The sequence below is a fragment of the Gossypium arboreum genome, chromosome 8, assembly GCF_025698485.1.
Source record: "Gossypium arboreum isolate Shixiya-1 chromosome 8, ASM2569848v2, whole genome shotgun sequence".
Classification (NCBI taxonomy): domain Eukaryota; kingdom Viridiplantae; phylum Streptophyta; class Magnoliopsida; order Malvales; family Malvaceae; genus Gossypium; species Gossypium arboreum.
In genome coordinates, this window is record NC_069077.1 from 133,090,172 (window position 1) to 133,109,423 (window position 19,252).

General features: G+C 31.4%; 1 protein-coding gene across 1 annotated transcript; it reads right to left on the reverse strand.

The window, feature by feature from the left end:
• Window positions 1-8,447: 8,447 nt before the first annotated feature.
• LOC108469208 (polyamine oxidase 1-like) lies at window positions 8,448-13,820 on the reverse strand. The gene is made up of 10 exons (XM_017770104.2): window positions 13,597-13,820; window positions 13,171-13,420; window positions 12,823-12,951; window positions 12,644-12,705; window positions 12,303-12,457; window positions 10,900-11,043; window positions 10,339-10,488; window positions 9,387-9,641; window positions 9,022-9,103; window positions 8,448-8,930 (listed from the first exon to the last, which is right to left on the reverse strand). Exons 1-10 carry the CDS (start codon window positions 13,646-13,648, stop codon window positions 8,722-8,724), a joined length of 1,488 nt encoding a protein of 495 aa, XP_017625593.1. The 5' UTR covers window positions 13,649-13,820; the 3' UTR covers window positions 8,448-8,721.
• Between the last annotated feature and the right edge of the window lie 5,432 nt (window positions 13,821-19,252).

Sequence of the window (19,252 nt, forward strand, 5' to 3'; positions counted from 1 at the left end):
AGGTCATCCGGTTTGATACCATATCCGACATATGCTTGTACTGCTCGTAAAATGCTGACGCCAAGTCCTTCCAGGATCGAATCTTTTCTCTACTGAGTTGGTTGTACCACCGAAAAGCTGACCCTGTTAGACTATCTTGAAAGCAATGTATAAGTAGCTTATCCTCGTTCACATAACCGGTCATTTTTCGACAGAACATGATGAGATGTGCTTTTGGGCACCTTGTCCCATCATACTTTTCAAAATCAGCGCCTTGAATTTTGGAGGCAAGATTAGATCAGTACCAAATCGAGTTCTTGGCACCTAGTGCGGAGAAGACTTGATGCCTTCTATTGCTTTGAGTCTTTCCTCTAGACTTCTATATTTTGCATCATGATTATCCAATTTCAACTTAGCTACCTCTCTTTGGGTCGCCCGGATCTGGAACTAGTGGATCGGCAGGGCTTGCCCTCGGTTCGACACGAATATTCCTTGCCCAGATTAGTGGGTAGAGCGGTGGCATAGGTCGTTGTTCCAAGATTGTGGGTTCCCTTGAGTATACCCTCTTTGTGTTGTATATGCGGGTGGTGGAGTGAATCCGGGGATAGAGTGGATCTGATCGTGGTGAATTCTTGACCGAGGTTCCATAACATCGGGTTCTGCAGGTCCTTTTCCTTTGACCAAAGTTGTCATCATCTCCATCATTTTGGCCATCTGATCTCTTTGCTCGAGTGATTCCTCTCGAGATCTCACCATTAGGTCTCTCGTTTCTTGTTGTGATTTGGCCAGTTGCTCTTGTAATTCCTTTTGAGCCCTTTCCATCCTTTCAATTCTCTCATTGAATTCAGCCTGCATTACTCTAGCTTGTCGGTGCGTTTTATATGGATGACGTGGTTCCAGTCTTGTGGTATTACAACTGCGAATTATATATTTTACCTTCAGTGACCGAGTATGGGATATGCAATGTATGAATGAATGCATGAATGTCAAATGAATGTCAGTCATGAATGAATATGCAAAAATTTGGTGTTAATTTCAAGATAGCCCCTATTTAGGCATTTCCTTAATCAAAGGAGTATTACACAACGTTTCGGTCACTCATATAATTGACTCCTCCATTAGAAACCCGTTTTTGGCAACCAATCTCTAATCAACACCCTCCTAACAAGATGCCTTCGATGCATGATGAAAAATAAAAATACAGACAAATGACCTTGGTCAGCGCAACACATATAAACAGAGAAAAACTGTGGAAAATCTAACAAATTAAGCTACTTGTTCCAGTGGACTCGATTCCCTTGCTTAGAAAGCACAAATGTAAAAGAAATAGAAGGTAAGATGTGCTTTTCCCGTGTACTTATTTCGGTGACTACTAAACGAGCGGAGGTTCAGCATGGCTCTAGTTGGGTGGCTCGTATGGTTCACTATATGCGGTTTTGGTTCTAGACAGGTACTCAAATTGCTCGTACTATCATCTGCTAAGATTAGCACGAAGCCTCGGTCATAACCCATCACAGGCTCACGAGTTCAATTCGAGGGATTACATTTACTTATGCCTATGCGGAGGACAAGTTAACTCACGAAAGCATAAGTCATATGTAACGAAAGTATTCACTAGCTCGTGTGAGAGACGAGTTAACTCACGGAGGCATAGCGTTTACTTTCACTTAAACGGACAGAGCCCGGATAGAGAGCTTATGTTATGCAAAATGCAAGTGCACGATGTGTGGGAGAAACTTGCAATCCTTCCATTTATTTTAAAACTACAAAACTAAAACGAAAGATAAAACAAATTAGGAGATACGTATGTATGATTTTTTCGAAAACAAAACTTAAGGATCATGATTAAATATTAATTTGAACACGGAAATTTGAATATTTTGACAACACGCGTTTAATTCAACTCGACTCTCAAAAATGGAGGTCCCCAGTGGAGTCGCCAGCTGTAGCAACGTAAAAAAAAAAAATTTAGTTTCGCTTGGTCGCTAATTGTGGCGATTTATTAAACATTTGAAAACCGACTTTCGATTTTATTAACAAAGGGAGTCGCCACCGATCCTTTTTTATAGGTGTGATCGGACACCTAATAAAATTATTTTAAAACAAAAAGAAGGCCAAATTTAGGTCTACATGAAAGTCCAGAGAAAAATTGGGGTTCGGAGTCGATTCTGTGAGGAAGGTATTAGCACCTCGCGACGCCCAAAATTGGTATCTCACAAACATGTGTTGACTTGATTTTCAAAAATACGAGTTCAATATAATTTTTAATCGTGATCCGATTGAAAATGAGAATTTTAGTTTTCGATTTTTTTAGAAAGGGTGTCCTGTTTCTTAACACAAGCCGATTTAATTTCACCCAACATAGCGATGAAATCGATGGCTTAATATTAAATCGGTACATTGCCTTATTTTTGAAATTAATTAAAACATGAGAAAAATATTCCTAAAGTGAGAAATTAAAATAGATAAAGGACGCAAAAATGATATCATTAATGAAAAATATTAACATGGAATACTAGAATATTAGAATAACAATAATAATGATATTTACAAAATAAAAACAAATCATGTACTAATAATAAAATAGGAAAAATGATATATTTGGTAATAATAATATAAAATAATAATATGTACATAAAAATACATATATATATATATATATATATATGCATATAATAAAAGTATGTAACAATAATAATAATAATATCTACAATAAAAGAAAATATTAGGAAACGTACATAAAAAATATATACATAAAAATTTACAACAATAATATATATATATACATATGTACATAAAATATACACTAATATAATAATAGTTATAATAATACTAGCAATAGTAATAATTTGTAATAATAATATATACAATATGGTATTTAAAAATATATATATATGTATATAATAGTATTTAAGAATATATACATAAGAAATATATAACTAATGGCATTAAAAATATATACATAATATATATAAAATACCTAAAAAAGAAGGGAAAGAAGAGAGAAAGGAGGGGGAAAGGATATCCGCCAAGGGGGCGGTCACGGTCGATCGTCGGTCATGCCGTCGTCAACATCTTTGCCACCGCCCACTGTGGTAGGAAAAGGTAAATTTTTTAACAATATATGTATATATAAAGAAAGAAAAAACAACATAAAAAAAAGAAAAAAAGATTCGAAGAAGAGGAAAAAGAAAAGATGCAACCTTTTATTGATGTTTCTTTTGTGTTCAAAATTTGAAGGGATTTTTTTTGTGTTTTTTTTTTCAATCTTTGTAAAATCCCCCCTCCTACATGATTTTGAATGGTTTTTTATAGCCATCTTTTACATGATTTTCTATTATTTCTTTTTCTATTTTGTAGGTGGTGGTGATAGACAATGAATATCAAAAATGGGAGGAAAAATGGGGCAAGTGGGAAAGTGGCTAGGTGGCTAGGGTTTCTTGGTTTTTTTTTGGGGGGTTTAGGTTTTTTTTTTTTTGGGGGGTTAGGTTTTTTTTGGGGGGCTTAATGGGCTTTTGAATTGGGTTTAATATTTGGGTTTTGTAATGGGTTTGGGTAGATGTAAATGGGCCCGGGTTAAGGGTTTTAGTGGGTTTAGAGGTTTGGTTGGGTTTTGATGAAATCGGGCCCGGGCAATTTGGGCTTCTACATCAAAGACATAAAAAAAAGAAGTGGTAATACAGTTGCCAAAGACACTAGAGGTGGATTAATGAAATCTCACTATTTAATAAAGATAAAATTAAGAGGATTAAAAGAAATATCTCCAAGTTAGATATATACATTTAGGAATTATAATGATAACTATAAAAGCATTATCATGATATACCAATAATAACAGTTTTATTAAATAAAAATTTGAAATCTAATAAAAGCACTTATTGGAGAAATTCAATCAAATTTATATGTAGGAGTAATAGGATTTAAAGTTAAACCAAATTACTTTATATCTATTACAAATCCTTTGATAGAAGAATGTTTATGTCTTAAAATTCAGACAAAAAATTTAAAATTAATGATTTAGCAAAAGATCTAACAATTAGTTGGACTTCTATTAATGAATATACTACTAATACAGCGGAAGTAGAAATCAAAGAAATTAATAATAAAATTATTGAACTCTTTGAACCTTATAAAATCAGTACTGAAATACAACCAAGATTATTACATTTAAGAGATTAATCAATACCAAGAGATTGGATGATAGACAGGATAAGTAGTGCAAGTACTTCTAAACCAGTAAGTACAATAGAATATGTGTCGTCTGGTGATAAATTATACTTTAAAAATATAGTTATAACAAATACAAATGATAATTTGGTTTTACCCTCAAATACTCAAATAGAGGAAGAAGAGGAAAATCCAAGTAGAAATTCTATATCTTCAACACTGATAGGAATGAAAACCGTTCATATTCCTATTTTTCCCACAAAATCAAGTAGAAACTCTGTATCTTCTAGAAACACTAGAATGGAAGAAATACAAACTTTGATAATACTCCAACAAATGAAACTTGGAACAAGTGATGTAGTTACATTTTCAAATTTCCAATCCAAGAAATATTACACGTATATTGAAATTACATTTTAATTTAGAGAATATAAAACATATTTTTTACATGCTTTATTAGATACTGGAGCTACAACTCGTAGTTGCAGAAAACATGTCATTCCTTTAGAAAAATGGGAACGTATGAAGCATCCAATAAGAGCCATAGGAATAGAAGGTAATGAAACCATAATTCAATATAAAGATAGAAACATACCAATCTACATAAATAATGTAAAATTTGTGATATCTAAAATATTATGCTTTCCAGAGATGCATGGAGATATATTATTAGGTAATAATTTTATATATCAACATTTACCATTTTCTATTGATAAAAATTTAATTATGTTATCTATAGAAAAACTTTTATAGAAATACCATTAGTAGAAAATCATAAATTTGTTTGTGATAAAAATTTACACCACCAAGAAAAGAACAAATTAAACAACTTGAAACAAGTCATTGGTTGTTTAAAATATTAGATAATAATTTTAGTGAAGAACCATTAAAATTATGGCAAAATAGCCCTAGATATTGTGATATTAAACTAGAAAATCCCAATAAAATTATTAGAGTTAAACCAATGATCTATTCTAAACAAGATATAGATGAATTTGACATATAAGTTAAAGAATTATTAGAAAAATAATTAATAGAAAAACTAATAGTCCACATTCTAGTCCAACCTTTATAGTTAGAAATCATGTCGAAATAAAAAGAGGAAAAGCTAGAATGGTCATTAATTATAAAAGATTAAATCAAAATATTATTTTTGATGGATATTTTATTCCAAGAAAGGATGTTTTAATTAATCAAACTAAACAAGAAAAATATTTTAGTAAATTTGACTGTAAATCAAGATTCTGACAAATCATGCTAACAGAAAAATCCAAACTTTTGACAGCTTTTAGTGCACCTAATAGACATTATCAATGGAAAGTAATGTCATTTGGATTATGTAATGCCCCACAAATCTTTCAAAGATGGATGGATTCTATATTTAATAAATATAAAATATTTTGTGTAGTTTATATAGATAATATTTTCATATTTTCATATACACAAGAATTACATAGAAAACATTTAAATATCATTCTCAAGAATTCATAAAACATGGAATCATACTAAGCCCTAAAAAATAGAGCTAGAAAAAGCAGAAATAGAATTTTTAGGATTAAAATTATTTATGGATAGTCTTAAACTACAAGATCATATTATAATAAAAATAAAAGAATTCCTAAAAATTGAAGATAAACAACAACTTCAACAATTTCTAAGAATTATAATTTATGGAAGAAAATTTTTCCTAATTTATCTGAAAAAATAGATATGATATATGAAAAATTAAAAAGGATAAACCTTTTATCTAGTCTAAAATAGACTGAAATTATAAAAATTTCAAAATATAAAATTAATCAAGCTCCAAAAGTTTAATTACTTAAACAAGGTGATAAATTAATTTTAGAAACAAATGTTTCACAAAATCATTGGGGTTGTATTTTAAAAGCCGAACAATAAATAACAAAGGATTAATATGTGGATATAGTTCAGGAAAATTTAAACCGAATAAAATTAAATATGTCATAGATGAAAAGAATTATTAGCTATAAGGAAAGGAATAAAAAATTTTCTTATATATATAGCACCTAAAAATTTTGACATAAAATTAATAATCAGGTAGTTAAACACTTCCTTACTAATAAAAGTTTGGAAACTGTACCCAGAAGAATTAGATGGTATAATTAATTATGTACTTTTAATTTTGAAGTTTTATATGTAAAATGAACTGACAATATTATTATTGATTATATTAGCAGACCTTATGGATAGAGATAAAAAACATCTAGAAAAAGTCAGCGAATGGTCTACCGTTTATAAAGGCACAACAAAGGGAATACTTTCAAATCAATAAATCCTAATCAAGAATTTGTGACAATACCTTCTCAAGTACCTTTTTTATCCCAATCAAGGATATTACATTCAATATCTAATGGTAAGACAACCAGTTGGAACTCAATTATCATTTACACTACAACCGATAAGTCAATTATCTTGATCTCAAGATCCAAATTCAGCATACCAAGCCAGCTATGCTGAAATCATAAAAGGAGCAAAAAAAAAACAAATTTAAGAAATAAAAGATTTTTATAATCTAGGCTTACCATCAGAATTATATAATTTTATTAATGAAATATGAAAAATCCATATTACTGAGCAAAGAGCTAATTTCAGAAGAGCACTTGCTAAGCTTTCACAATTTTTAGTTGAAAAAACAACTAAAGAACAAGAAGTTCATGATTTATTATTAAAATCTATCTCATATCAAGATTGGGAAGAACTAGAAATTAGTTATTTAGATATTAAGGAGATAAACAATCCTCTTGATATATTTCAGTATTTTATTAATAAGGAACAAATAACCTAGTTATAAATAAAATGTTTAGATTATGTTTATATAATAAGGCTGGGAATATTCTACCTATAGAAATATTTACAAAAATAAATGGAGCTATTTGCACTAGCAAGTTCAATTTCAAAAAGTTTTTTCAAAATACTTTCTATAAACTTATGTTTTCACAAATAATTTAAATGAAAAACTCCTTACTATAAAGTTTAGATTTGATCATGAACCATTTGATAAAAGCAATATTGAATGGGGCTTTGTTAAAAAAAATAACAGTTCAAATTTTTTCTTTTCATTTATTAAAAGATTTTTCTACATTTATTAAAACTATGTTATTATGTATGGTATATAAAGATGATTTTTATTATTATTTTCATCTTGAAATCAGTAGTCTTATTAGTATAGCTAAAAAGAAAAAATTATCAGCCATATCAAATATGGATCATTAAAAAAATGATCGGAGGACCCAACCTTTCAAAATTAGAGAGGAGAAAGAATACTTGACAAAAAATATTAACAAGTGTTACAATAATCCTAGTTATTATCATATCAAGTAGGAATAGATTTAATGACCAAAGCCCAATATCTACTTCAACGAAAATCTTATTGCCTCTGGACTGATGGAAGAAGAATATTGGTATATAATTCTAGAGTTGGATAGAGTAGTATGATAGAAATAAAGAATCAGTTCAACTATTAAAAAAGATAGTTGACATGGAGATTGACAATTTTTCCATCACACATAATAGAAGAAATAAAAAATATATGAGAAAATTGGAACTCACCAAGATTACCAATTGATTCATTACATCTAGATAAAATTGAAGAAATAAATTTAGATAATATCCAGGAGGAAAAAAAGACAAGCCAAATGGAAGAAACTAATAAAGAAAAAACCAAAAAGGAAGCAACTTGGGAAAGCAACATCCAGGTTCAGACAAAAAATGAAGCAACTTGGGAAAGCAACATCCAGGTTCAAACAAAAAAGGAATCATATCACGACAAAAACCATCAAATCAATTATGAGACATTATCCTTATCAGAAAAACTATGCGGGCATCGAAGTTTGTTCGGAAAACATTTCCCTGTCCACTTCTCATCCAGCATCCTCTCTTCATATCTACTTATCATCCACCAACCTCTCTTTCTTTGTAAAAAACTTTTTCCTTACTACTAGTTTCATTTTTTAAATTTTAAATATTATCTATTTTATTCCGTATCCCCTATAATTTGTATCAGAGAAAAGTATACTAATTTCATTTTATAAATTTTTATCAGTATACTAATGATAAACATAGAAGCCAAACAAAATCTAGCAAAATATTTTAAACAAACAAACAAAAAAGGAAAAAAGTGAACACATGCACATCAATGGTCCATTCATGAAGGCCTAATATGTAAGGGATATGATGCTTTCAATCAAACATATAAAACAAGTAGTAACAGCTATAAATGTGTTTAACCCTTGGGTTAACCATTTGGGTGTGCGTATGCCTTCATTAGAGTGAATCCTTAGTTATGGTTGAGAAAAAAAAAAATCTTCTTATATTGACATTGAAGTACAATTAGAATCTGCAGTGTGATCATTTTTTCTTTTTCCAAATCCACTTAACAAACATGGATTCATTGCCCAAAACTCCTCTGAAAAAATCCAAAACCCAGGCCCAGTCATCAGCAATAATTAGCAGCTGGTATTAAGGGATAAATCCACTGTTGGATCCAAACCCATGTTTTCCATCCCTCTCATTCTTCATGTTTTCATGATCATCATCAAAGTTAGGTCCATATAGTCATAAGATTGCTTCTGGAATGCCAAGCTTGCCGCTAAGATATAATTGCGTTGGAACCTCACATTTTTGGAGACCTGAGACTGCATCCGACTGTGCCAAAGTTAATGACCCTGACAATGCTATTAATGGCTCCAGCAAGAAACTTTTACTCTCATTTTCTCTTTCGTCTTTTCTTATTTCTTCCAGTAAAGCTTTACTTGTATCAATACCTGGAACAGTTTGTTTAATAACCCCAAATCAAAATCATTAGCAAAAACTTGCAAATTCAGTAATTTCTCCAATCTGTTAAAATATCCTCACCTGCAAGGTATCCTCCATGCACATAACCATTAAATCTTTCACTTGTGTGTTCACCAGTAAAAAAAATGCGTCCAACTGGGGCCTGAACGTAACACACACAAGTGTTATTATGATCGAATATGCCAATGCAGATGGCATTCTGATGTTATTTTAAGAATTATATATTAATATATAATATATTAATCCACCAATCCTCACATCACACACAAGAAAGAATTTAACTGTGAATTATCCGATAAACAAGTTAGAGTTGGTTCATTCATTTTGATATCATGAAATTCTTGGATGTTATTACAAATGGAAGTGAGAGACTGAGATTCAGAATCAATATAAAACACAAAAAGTAAATAGTAGTAATGACTTACCTTAATATCATTAACAACTTGGTTATTAGAGATTATGGGGTAATTGCTGTAGCTGCCACGCTGGAACCTATTATTCCACCATCGGGGAACAAGTATATCTGTAGCAGTAGGTATGTCGGGCCCAAACATGTCCCTCAGCACACCCATTGCTTCCTTTAACGTCTCTTCATCAGATTGAGCTTCAACACGTTTTGATTCACCATTGGTCAATGTTACCACCAAAATATTCGAACCAGGGTACGCATTTTCCATATGCTGATCAGCATAGCAACAAATCAGCAGCCAAATTAGTTGAATTGATGATGCAATATCTCATATAAGATGCTTCAAGAAAAGATGTATGGATTCTCGTTTAGCTAGGCAGAACTTTAACTACCATGGTTGAAATTTAAAGTCTAAAACCTTCCTAACATAGCACCAGTACCTCTTTCTCCATAAAAACAGAGAAACAGCGCAGATAGTGACTGGCTCCCATAATGCAACCAAAGTTCAGAGCTCCATGACAATGACAAAATAATTTTATATACAGCATAAAGTAGAAAACCATTATGTGGTGGTAGTTGGTAATATCTACACGGAAAAATAACTGTTAATATTTTAATTGTTGTCCTTTAGCTGAAGAAGCTGCCCCCAGAACTTGATTTCGGATCTTGGTAATACAAAGTAGTATTGTCATGTTATCAAAATTCCAGGTTACTAGTCAACATATCATGTGGGCAGCTAGGTTGTTAAATGTAAATTACAGTCCCTAACAGATAAGAAACCAACGAAGTCAACCCCACCAACCTCTTCACAGATTACCTTATTGTATTCTGTATTTAATTAGTGATTGTGCATAATCATTTATGTGACAGAACAGCAATTTCGTTATACGGCAGCAGTAATAAGAGGATTGGTTTATATCAAAGATCAAGTAGATGGCAACAAATAATAAAGGGAGTCACGATTAAACCTGCCAAAACGTGTAATAGCCTCTCCGCTCGTGAGCATAGATGAAGAACTCTTTGTCTGTCCCACAAGGCCAAAACTTGTACGGGAACTTGAGGAAGATCTTGGTATATACCATCACATCACATTTCTCTATGGCATCCGTTTTCCACCTCTGTTATCATTAAAAGTTTTTTTCTTAATATTTGTATTTGTTTTTTTATAATTGAGAATGGAATGAGGTTACTTGATATCAAACTCATAAGATTTTGACCATTAAATTAAAAAATTGTTAGCTTAATTTTATATTTTTAATCAAATAAATTTTAGACAAGTTACTTCAATTTTAAATTCCCAAAGCCAAATAATTTTACTATCCAATTTCACCTTCCAATTAAAAGAATAAATAAATAAATCTGCAGCTAAAGTGTCTCCTCTCTCTGGTTTTATTTTTAAGGCTAAAAGTGGTTAACAGGAAACAAATTAACAACTAATTATTCCCTCTTATCTGGAGACATCTGACTTTTGTTATGAGTAAAGAACGAGGATACGTACAATGAACAAAAGAAAGCAAGAGGATACGTACGGGCAAGGGCGGCTTGAAGCAAATGAGGTCGCTTTGGAGAACACCGATGCTAGCTGACAAAATGACGTAGTTGGCTTCGTAAACACAACCATCCTCTGTTTTCACCGTGACGCCGTTTCTCGAGTGCTGTAATTCCCTGACAACCTGCCCCAAATCCATGCACGAAGAAACATGTCCCGCATCATAATTATACAATATTTAATAGAAATGTGTTTTAAAAATAATTGTGAGATTCTGAGAAGTCAACGCAAGAAAACCCGTGCAGTTTCACAGATATAAGAAGCAGAAAACCGAAAGATTTTATTGAAGCCTGAAAGAGGTACATGGAGTCCCATGTCCCCATAACCGAATTATGGGAGGTTTTGTAAAAGGCACCGTGAATGGTAGGAAAAACATGGAAAAGGCTGATTTGAGTGCAATCGATGCAGTAAAGACGACAACGTATTAAATGCTGAAAATGACGAAACTTTCTATCTGCATGTTATTATGTGAGTCTGATAGGACATCTCAACTCCTGGGTGTTGTTCTCTGGTCATCGTGGACAGTATGCAGCATAGGGGGGAATTGGGGAATATGGGTCCTACAGTTGTTGATAGTGAGGTAAAAAGTGCCTGAAAGTTTTGAAAGAGATGAATTCATGGCTATATATGATTGAAATGAGAAATGTAAAGGTCAAATTATAGCCTGTTCAATAGTTTCCAAAGCTTTGCACCATTGAAATTGTTCACTTATAGTTGGGAACAGGCCCAACATTTTGGGGTTGACAAAAATAGTTTCCTGTTTTTCAACATTGGTAAATATCATTACAGTTTCCTGTTTTTCAACATTGGTAAATATCATTACACTGATGGAAAATTAAGGGGTCAGCTTATAAATCAAGATAAGAAACAAGCACAAAAATTCCAGTGTTTTCAGCGAAATATTTGATATCAGCATAATTAGTAGTAGAGACTGCTATGATCATGATGATTGCAGCAAGATAAAGAAAGAAGCAATGATAATTAATCAAGAAAAGATATTAAGTATAAAAATAGAGAAATGGGACCCGCCATAGAGAAGAAAAAGGTGTATCTAAGAGAAAATATTAAAATAAACAAAGGTTAAAATAGCTTTCAGTAAACGTCATTATCTGCAAACTCCCAAAAGTGGGTCAATCAATCTTAACAACAAAAGGAAAGCAGTGCATGCATATAAAAACATAGCTTGAGATTTTATTTTTCTTTTTTGCACACTATCTGGTCTTGTGTGTTTCTTATCTTATTGCCCTATGTCCCTTTGTTTTATCCCATGATTGAGTGGCAAAAAACAAAACAATCCACATAATATGGACTAAAAAATATGATTAAAAAAGCAAAACAAATGGAAGAGGGAAACAAGGGAAATCAATCAGATGGTTTTAATACCTTATTGAGTTTGAGGCGATTATCCAGGATTTTTCCCTCCGACGTCAATAGAAAATCCTCTGCCATTTTATACAGTAAATACTCATAACCCCTTTCATCTGCCACCAAAAATTCTCTTTCCCCAAAATCTACGTATGTTGATATTGGCTCCACCTCTGTTTTTTAAAAAATAGAAAAACTTTAAGCCCTGTTCAATGTGAAAGTTTTTTTCATTTAAGGTTCCTAATGAGTAATGACACTATCATTGAAGTTCTGATGACTTTTTCTTCATTTGCATTTCCATCGCTTGAATTGTCTTAGCATCCAAACAGAGGAAAACAAAAATAAGTTGTGGAACTTGCCTGCCATCTCGAAATCGTGTAATATAAAGTCAATCGCGAGCTCTATCGGTGTCTTCGCTGTTCTGAAAAATAAAATCCACAAAAAGTAGGCAAAAAAGGAATAGTACAATTAAAATTCACTCACACCTAAGAGAGGAAAAAAATCAAATAATTATGAAATCATCATAGATTCTCCTTACAAAGGTAACTCGGCTCCATTGGCGACATCCTCGACAGAGTTTGACTCTAGGTCCCTTAGTTTCTGTATCGCCGAGTCCACCGCTTTCTTGTATGAGTCTGCGGCGATTGCACTCGGAAAGATCTTCCCACTGAAAATGTTCAACTTCAATTTATATATGACACAGAATATTTTGTCTCGAAAAGCAGACTCAACAACAGAAAAGAAAAAGGCAATTTAAGCCGGGGAATCCAAGATATCCACACGGCTATAATTAAGAGGGAATTTTTTTCCTCATTCACTCATTTTCTAAGCACAATGATCCACCGCCAAATGAAATAGTCAAAATTTTCGGGTTTCGGATTCGGACCTCCGATCGTAGATGTTATAGCGGGCATTACTGTAGTCAGAGAAGCAGGTTCGGAGGCCAAACTTAGAAGCTATCTCCCAAACGGGATTGGACGCTTTGCCACCTACACCCGCGATCCAACCCGCTCCAAGCTCCACCGACACCCCACCGAAACTTTCTTTCCGGATCCTACCTCCAATTCTACCGGAAGCTTCCAAAATCAGCAAATCCGCAATTCCGTTGTCAGCCAAAACCTTCGCCGCCGATATACCTAGCCAATTTAAAAGATCATCGATTAAAAAAATATAATCCCTCTCATTAAGAGCGATCCCTTTCAATTTGTTAACTCATAATAACATGTAATATAATACATCCATATTCCCCATATTTGTTCGTTTAAAACATTTAACGTATTGCTATTTGGTTAGATAGTCTAATGTTACCGACCAGAGATGCCGGCGCCGATGATGATGACAGCGGAGCGTGAAGAAGAATCCATTGAGGAAAAAAAAAGGGAATTTGTGAAGAGAAGATAAAGAGAATGGAGTGTATGTGTTGTTTGACTGTTAAGTCTGTTGGCGAGAGACTGAAAGGCAGAAATAGCGGGAGTCAGTTTATATAGGCTTCTTTCTCTCTCTCTCTCTCTCTCTCTTTCTCTAATAAGTTCTTACAACTTCATTATTTTTAATTAAAAATGTGTTTTTGATTTATTACTTCTTTTTTTTTTTTTTGGATGATAGTAATAGTGCCGTGGAAAAGACAATCAAAATATTTGAGGAAATGTATTTACTTCAGTTAAATTCTGCGGATTTAGGTCCTATAATTTGATCAATTTTAATATTTTTATTTTTGAATGTCTCAATTTTAATTTTGTATTTTTTCAAATTTTGAATTTTAGTCTTAACTTCTAACCCAAATAGTAGTAGTTAAATCAATTTGGTTAAATTTAATTACTAATCATGTACTCTTCATATAGTAGTAGATTTGGTCCATTTTCTATAATTAGATCATTCTAAATCATTATACTTTTTAAATTTTAAAATTTCAATCTTAACGCACATGACAATTGTTAATCCGTTGACTAGATTTATAGTGAGTAATATGTGGAAATAACAAATTGACATGGTATTATACATATGATATTATTTTTTTGTATCGATTTTGAAAATAATAAAATTTAACTTAATGAATTTAATAGTTATTATTTGGTGATGACTAAAATTTTAAATTTAAAAAAATACATGACCTATAAGAATACCAAATTAAAATATAAAGATTAAATCACGACTTTCACAAAGTATAAGGAATAATAACAAAATTTAACATTTTATTTATCTAGGAAAAGCATTATATTTTATTTTCCGAAAAAAATAGAGACAGAATAAAAGAATAAAATATCAATTTTTATTAAAAGGTTATAATTGTAAATATTTATTATATTCAATAATAATTAAATAAAAACTAGATAATAGAGTTGTTCATTGGTCGGGTCACTCGACAAAAATATAGGTATGATAAATGGGCTTAGATAAAAAAAAGGCCCGTTTAAAAAAGGGGTCAGGCCTCGAGTAAGGTAATTTTGGCTCAGGTCCGGCTTGACCCGGCCCGAATTCACTAAAAGATAAAAAAAATCTATTTTTTTTTAATATTAATTTCTTATTGTTTTCTTTATTTTGCTACTATTTTATTAGTATGTTATTACTATTTTGTTGTTATTGTTTAGATGTTGTATAAAACTTATTTTATTGTTAATTTTGTTATTATTTTAAAACATTTGTTAATTTTGTTATTATTTTAGAGGCATTTGTTTGTTAAGTTACATCTATTTTAATGTTTTTAAAGTATACATATTTTTTAAAATTATTTTCAATTTTGATGTTTATAATATTTTGATGTATTATATATATTTTAAAATTATATAAAAATAATATAAAATTAATATCGGAGGGCCAGGTTGAGCCTGAGTTTTAACATTTTTATCTGGATTGGGCTTAGGTAAAATTTTAAGCCAATTTTTTAGGTCGGGCCTAGGCCTAACAAACGGGTCTAAAATTTTAGTTGAGCCTAGCCAAAACCCGCCCCGGCCTGGCCCATTCACACGTCTAGTAGAACCTGTTCTGTTCCGTTCCTTAACCTTTCTCTCTTTTAATTTTTTTTTTTTACTTATTTTAATTTAAATTAGATATTACACAAGATTTTTCATTTTTTACTTTACACCCATTTTCTTTCTTTTACTGCTTCCATCCAAACATAACGTAGAGTAAAATAGACGTTATTGACTTGATTGAAGCGTATTATTATTATTATTTTGAAAAGTGATTTAAGGGTACATTATATGTATAGGATTAAGACATTAAACTCAAATAATTTCATCATTATTAATATAATATATTTAGAGAAGAATATACAAACAACAAACGTCTTTGAAATGCCCATACATTATGCTTCCATTTCAGCCGTTTTGTTTACCACCTGCAAATTAGCTGATCCACAAAAATATTTGTTAGATTTTTATCTGGTTATACTATACTCAAAACCACTTAATTATTAATAATTTTATGTTTTGTTTATTCAACTTCAAAAAGTTATCAATGGTTATTGAATTTTTTGAAAATTTTTCATTTAAATCATTGAATTATTCAAAAAATTTTATTTAAGTCATTGGATTATTAAGTTTTTTTCTTCTAAAGTCCAGGTAGCGAATGTTACCGATGAGTAAAAGAATATACTTTAAATCCAAGTCGATTTGACATTTGATCTCAGAGATCGAAGAAAAAATTATTTAGAGATTTTGATTCGCAGATTCATGACGTTTAAAGTTGTTTTAACAAAAAAATTGAACTACAAAAGAAAAGGAGAAGGAGAACTTTCAATTGGTGCAAGTGGTGCATAGAAAGAAGGTCATGCAACAACAATTTTAACAGTTCAGTGACTTAAATAAAAACTTTCAAATAATTCAATGACCATTTTATAATTTTCTTAACTTGAGTGACCAAAATATAAACTTAATAATAATTTAATGAGATTAAATATAACTTACACTTTTTATTTAATATATCCTCTTGTAGCGACGTAAAAAAAAATTTAGTTTCGCTTGGTCGCTAATTGTGGCGATTTATTAAACATTTGAAAACCAACTTTCGATTTTATTAACAAAGGGAGTCGCCACCGATCCTTTTTTATAGGTGTGATCGGACACCTAATAAAATTATTTTAAAACAAAAAGAAGGCCAAATTTAGGTCTACATGAAAGTCCAGAGAAAAATTAGGGTTCGGGAGTCAGTTACGCGTGAGGAAGGTATTAGCACCCTCGCGACGCCCAAAATTGGTATCTCATAAACATGTGTTGACTTGATTTTCAAAAATACGAGTTCAATATAATATTTAATCGTGATCCGATTGAAAAATGAGAATTTTTAGTTTTCGATTTTTTAGAAAGGGTGTCCTGTTTTTTAACACAAGCCATTTAATTTCACCCAACATAGCGATGAAATCGATGGCTTAATATTAAATCGGTACATTGCCTTATTTTTAAAATTAATTAAAACATGAGAAAAATATTCCTAAAGTGAGAAATTAAAAATAGATAAAGGACCTAAAAAAATGATATCATTAATGAAAAATATTAACATGGAATACTAGAATATTAGAATAACAATAATAATGATATTTACAAAATAAAACAAATCATGTACTAATAATAAAAAAGAAAAATGATATATTTGGTAATAATAATATAAAATAATAATATGTACATAAAATACATATATATATATATGCATATAATAAAAGTATGTAATAATAATAATAATAATATCTACAATAAAAGAAAATATTAGGAAACGTACATAAAAAATATATACATAAAAAATTTACAACAATAATATAAAATAATGATATGTACAAATATATATATATATACATATGTACATAAAATATACACTAATATAATAATAGTTATAATAATACTAGCAATAGTAATAATTTGTAATAATAATATATACACAATATGGTATTTAAAATATATATATATATATATGTATATATAATAGTATTTAAGAATATATACATAAGAAATATATAACTAATGGCATTAAAAAATATATACATAATATATATAAAATACCTAAAAAAGAGAAGGGGAAAGAAGAGAGAAGAGAGGGGGGAAAGGAAATCCGGCCAAGAGGGGCCGATCACCGGCCGATTGTTTGGTCATTGTCGACGACGCAAGCCACCGCCCACGGTGGCCGGAAAAAAATTCTTAACAATATATGTATATATAAAGAAAGAAAAAAAACAACACAAAAAAGAAAGAAAAAAGATTCGAAAGAAGAGGAAAAAAGAAAAAATGCAACCTTTTTATTGATTTTTTTGTGTTCAAAATTTGAAGGATTTTGTATTTTTCCTTTTTCAATCTTTCTAAAATCCCCTTACATGATTTTGAATGGCTTTTATAGTCATCTTTTACATGATTTTCTATTATTTCTTTTCTATTTTGTAGGTGGTGGTGGTAGACAATGGATATCAAAAATGGGAGGAAAAATGGGGCAAGTGAGAAAGTGGCTAGGTGGCTAGGGTTTCTTGGTTTTTTTTGGGGGGGTTAGGTTTTTTTTTTTTTTTGGGTTAGGTTTTTTTTGGGGGGGGGTTTAATGGGCTTTTGAATTGGGTTTAATATTTGGGTTTTGTAATGGGTTTGGGTAGATGTAAATGGGTCATGTGTTAAGGGTTTTAGTGGGTTTAGAGGTTTGGTTGGGTTTTGATATAATCGGGCCCGGGCAATTTGGGCTTCTACAGCTGCCCCTCTTTGCTCATTGTCGTGCAATGATAATAGAGTAAAGACTTTCAAGGAAGACCAAATTTGCCCGGTCTTACTAGGTCTTGACTTGCTTTGGAACTCTTCTTGTTTAGTTAGTCCCTTTTCAGTCCACCGCATCTTGTAGCTTTGGTTCACTCCACTGCATCTTGTGATATACGCCTTGTAGCTTCAATTTATTCCGATGTAACTTCAAGGATATGAAATATATGGCTTCGATCTACTTACTGTAACTTCGAAATGTGAGATCTACAACTTCAATCTACTCTTCTATCGCTTCGGTGAGATAAGGTTTGTGGTCTTTTCTTCTGCGACTCCGTAAAGGCAAGATCGATACCTCGATCAACTCCATCGCAACTTTAAGGAGACAGAATCGGCGTCTTCAATCAGCTTCAATCTTTATTCTCTACTCGGCATGTGATCCCGAGCTCAACTCATTTTTCGCAATATGAATTGACTCTCTAAAAACAGACATTAAAAATAGAAATTGAAAATAGCTCAGCACGTGAGCCAAGGCTCAACTCACCTCTCGCAATATGAGTTGATTTTTTGAAACTTAGCTTGAAAAGCAGATTTTGAAAATACCTCGATATGTGACTGAAGGTTCAACTCACCTCTCGCAATATGAGTTGATTTTTGAAAAATAGAAATTAAAAGACTCAACTCAACTCTCGCAGAAATTAAAAAGTTCAACTCACCTCTCGCAATATGAGTTGAATTTTTTTTAAAAAAAAAATTGAAAATAGCTCAGCACGTGAGCCAAGGCTCAACTCACTTCTCGTAATATGAGTTGATTTTTGAAAACAGAATCTGAAAAACATATTTTAAAAATACCTCGACATGTGACCCGAGGCTCAACTCACATCTCGCAATGTGAGTTGATTTTTTTAAAAAATATAAATTGAAAAAATACCTCAGTGTGTGATCTGAAGCTTAACTCACCTCTCGCAATATGAGTTGATTTTTTTGAAAGACAGAAATTGAAAATAGCTCAGCGTGTGAGCCAAGGCTCAACTCACCTCTCGCAATATGAGTTGATTTTTTTTTTTAAAGGCAGAAATTGAAAAACGGAAATTGAAAATACCTCGGCGTGTGACCTGAGGCTCAACTTGCCTCTCACAATATGAGTTGATTTTTTTGAAAACAGAAATTGAAATTACCTCAGCGTGTCCTGAGGCTCAACTCACCTCTTGCAATATGGTTGATTTTTTTGAAAAACAGAAATTGAAAATACCTCAGCATGTCTTGAGGCTCAACTTATTTCTTACAATATGAGTTGATTTTTTTTTT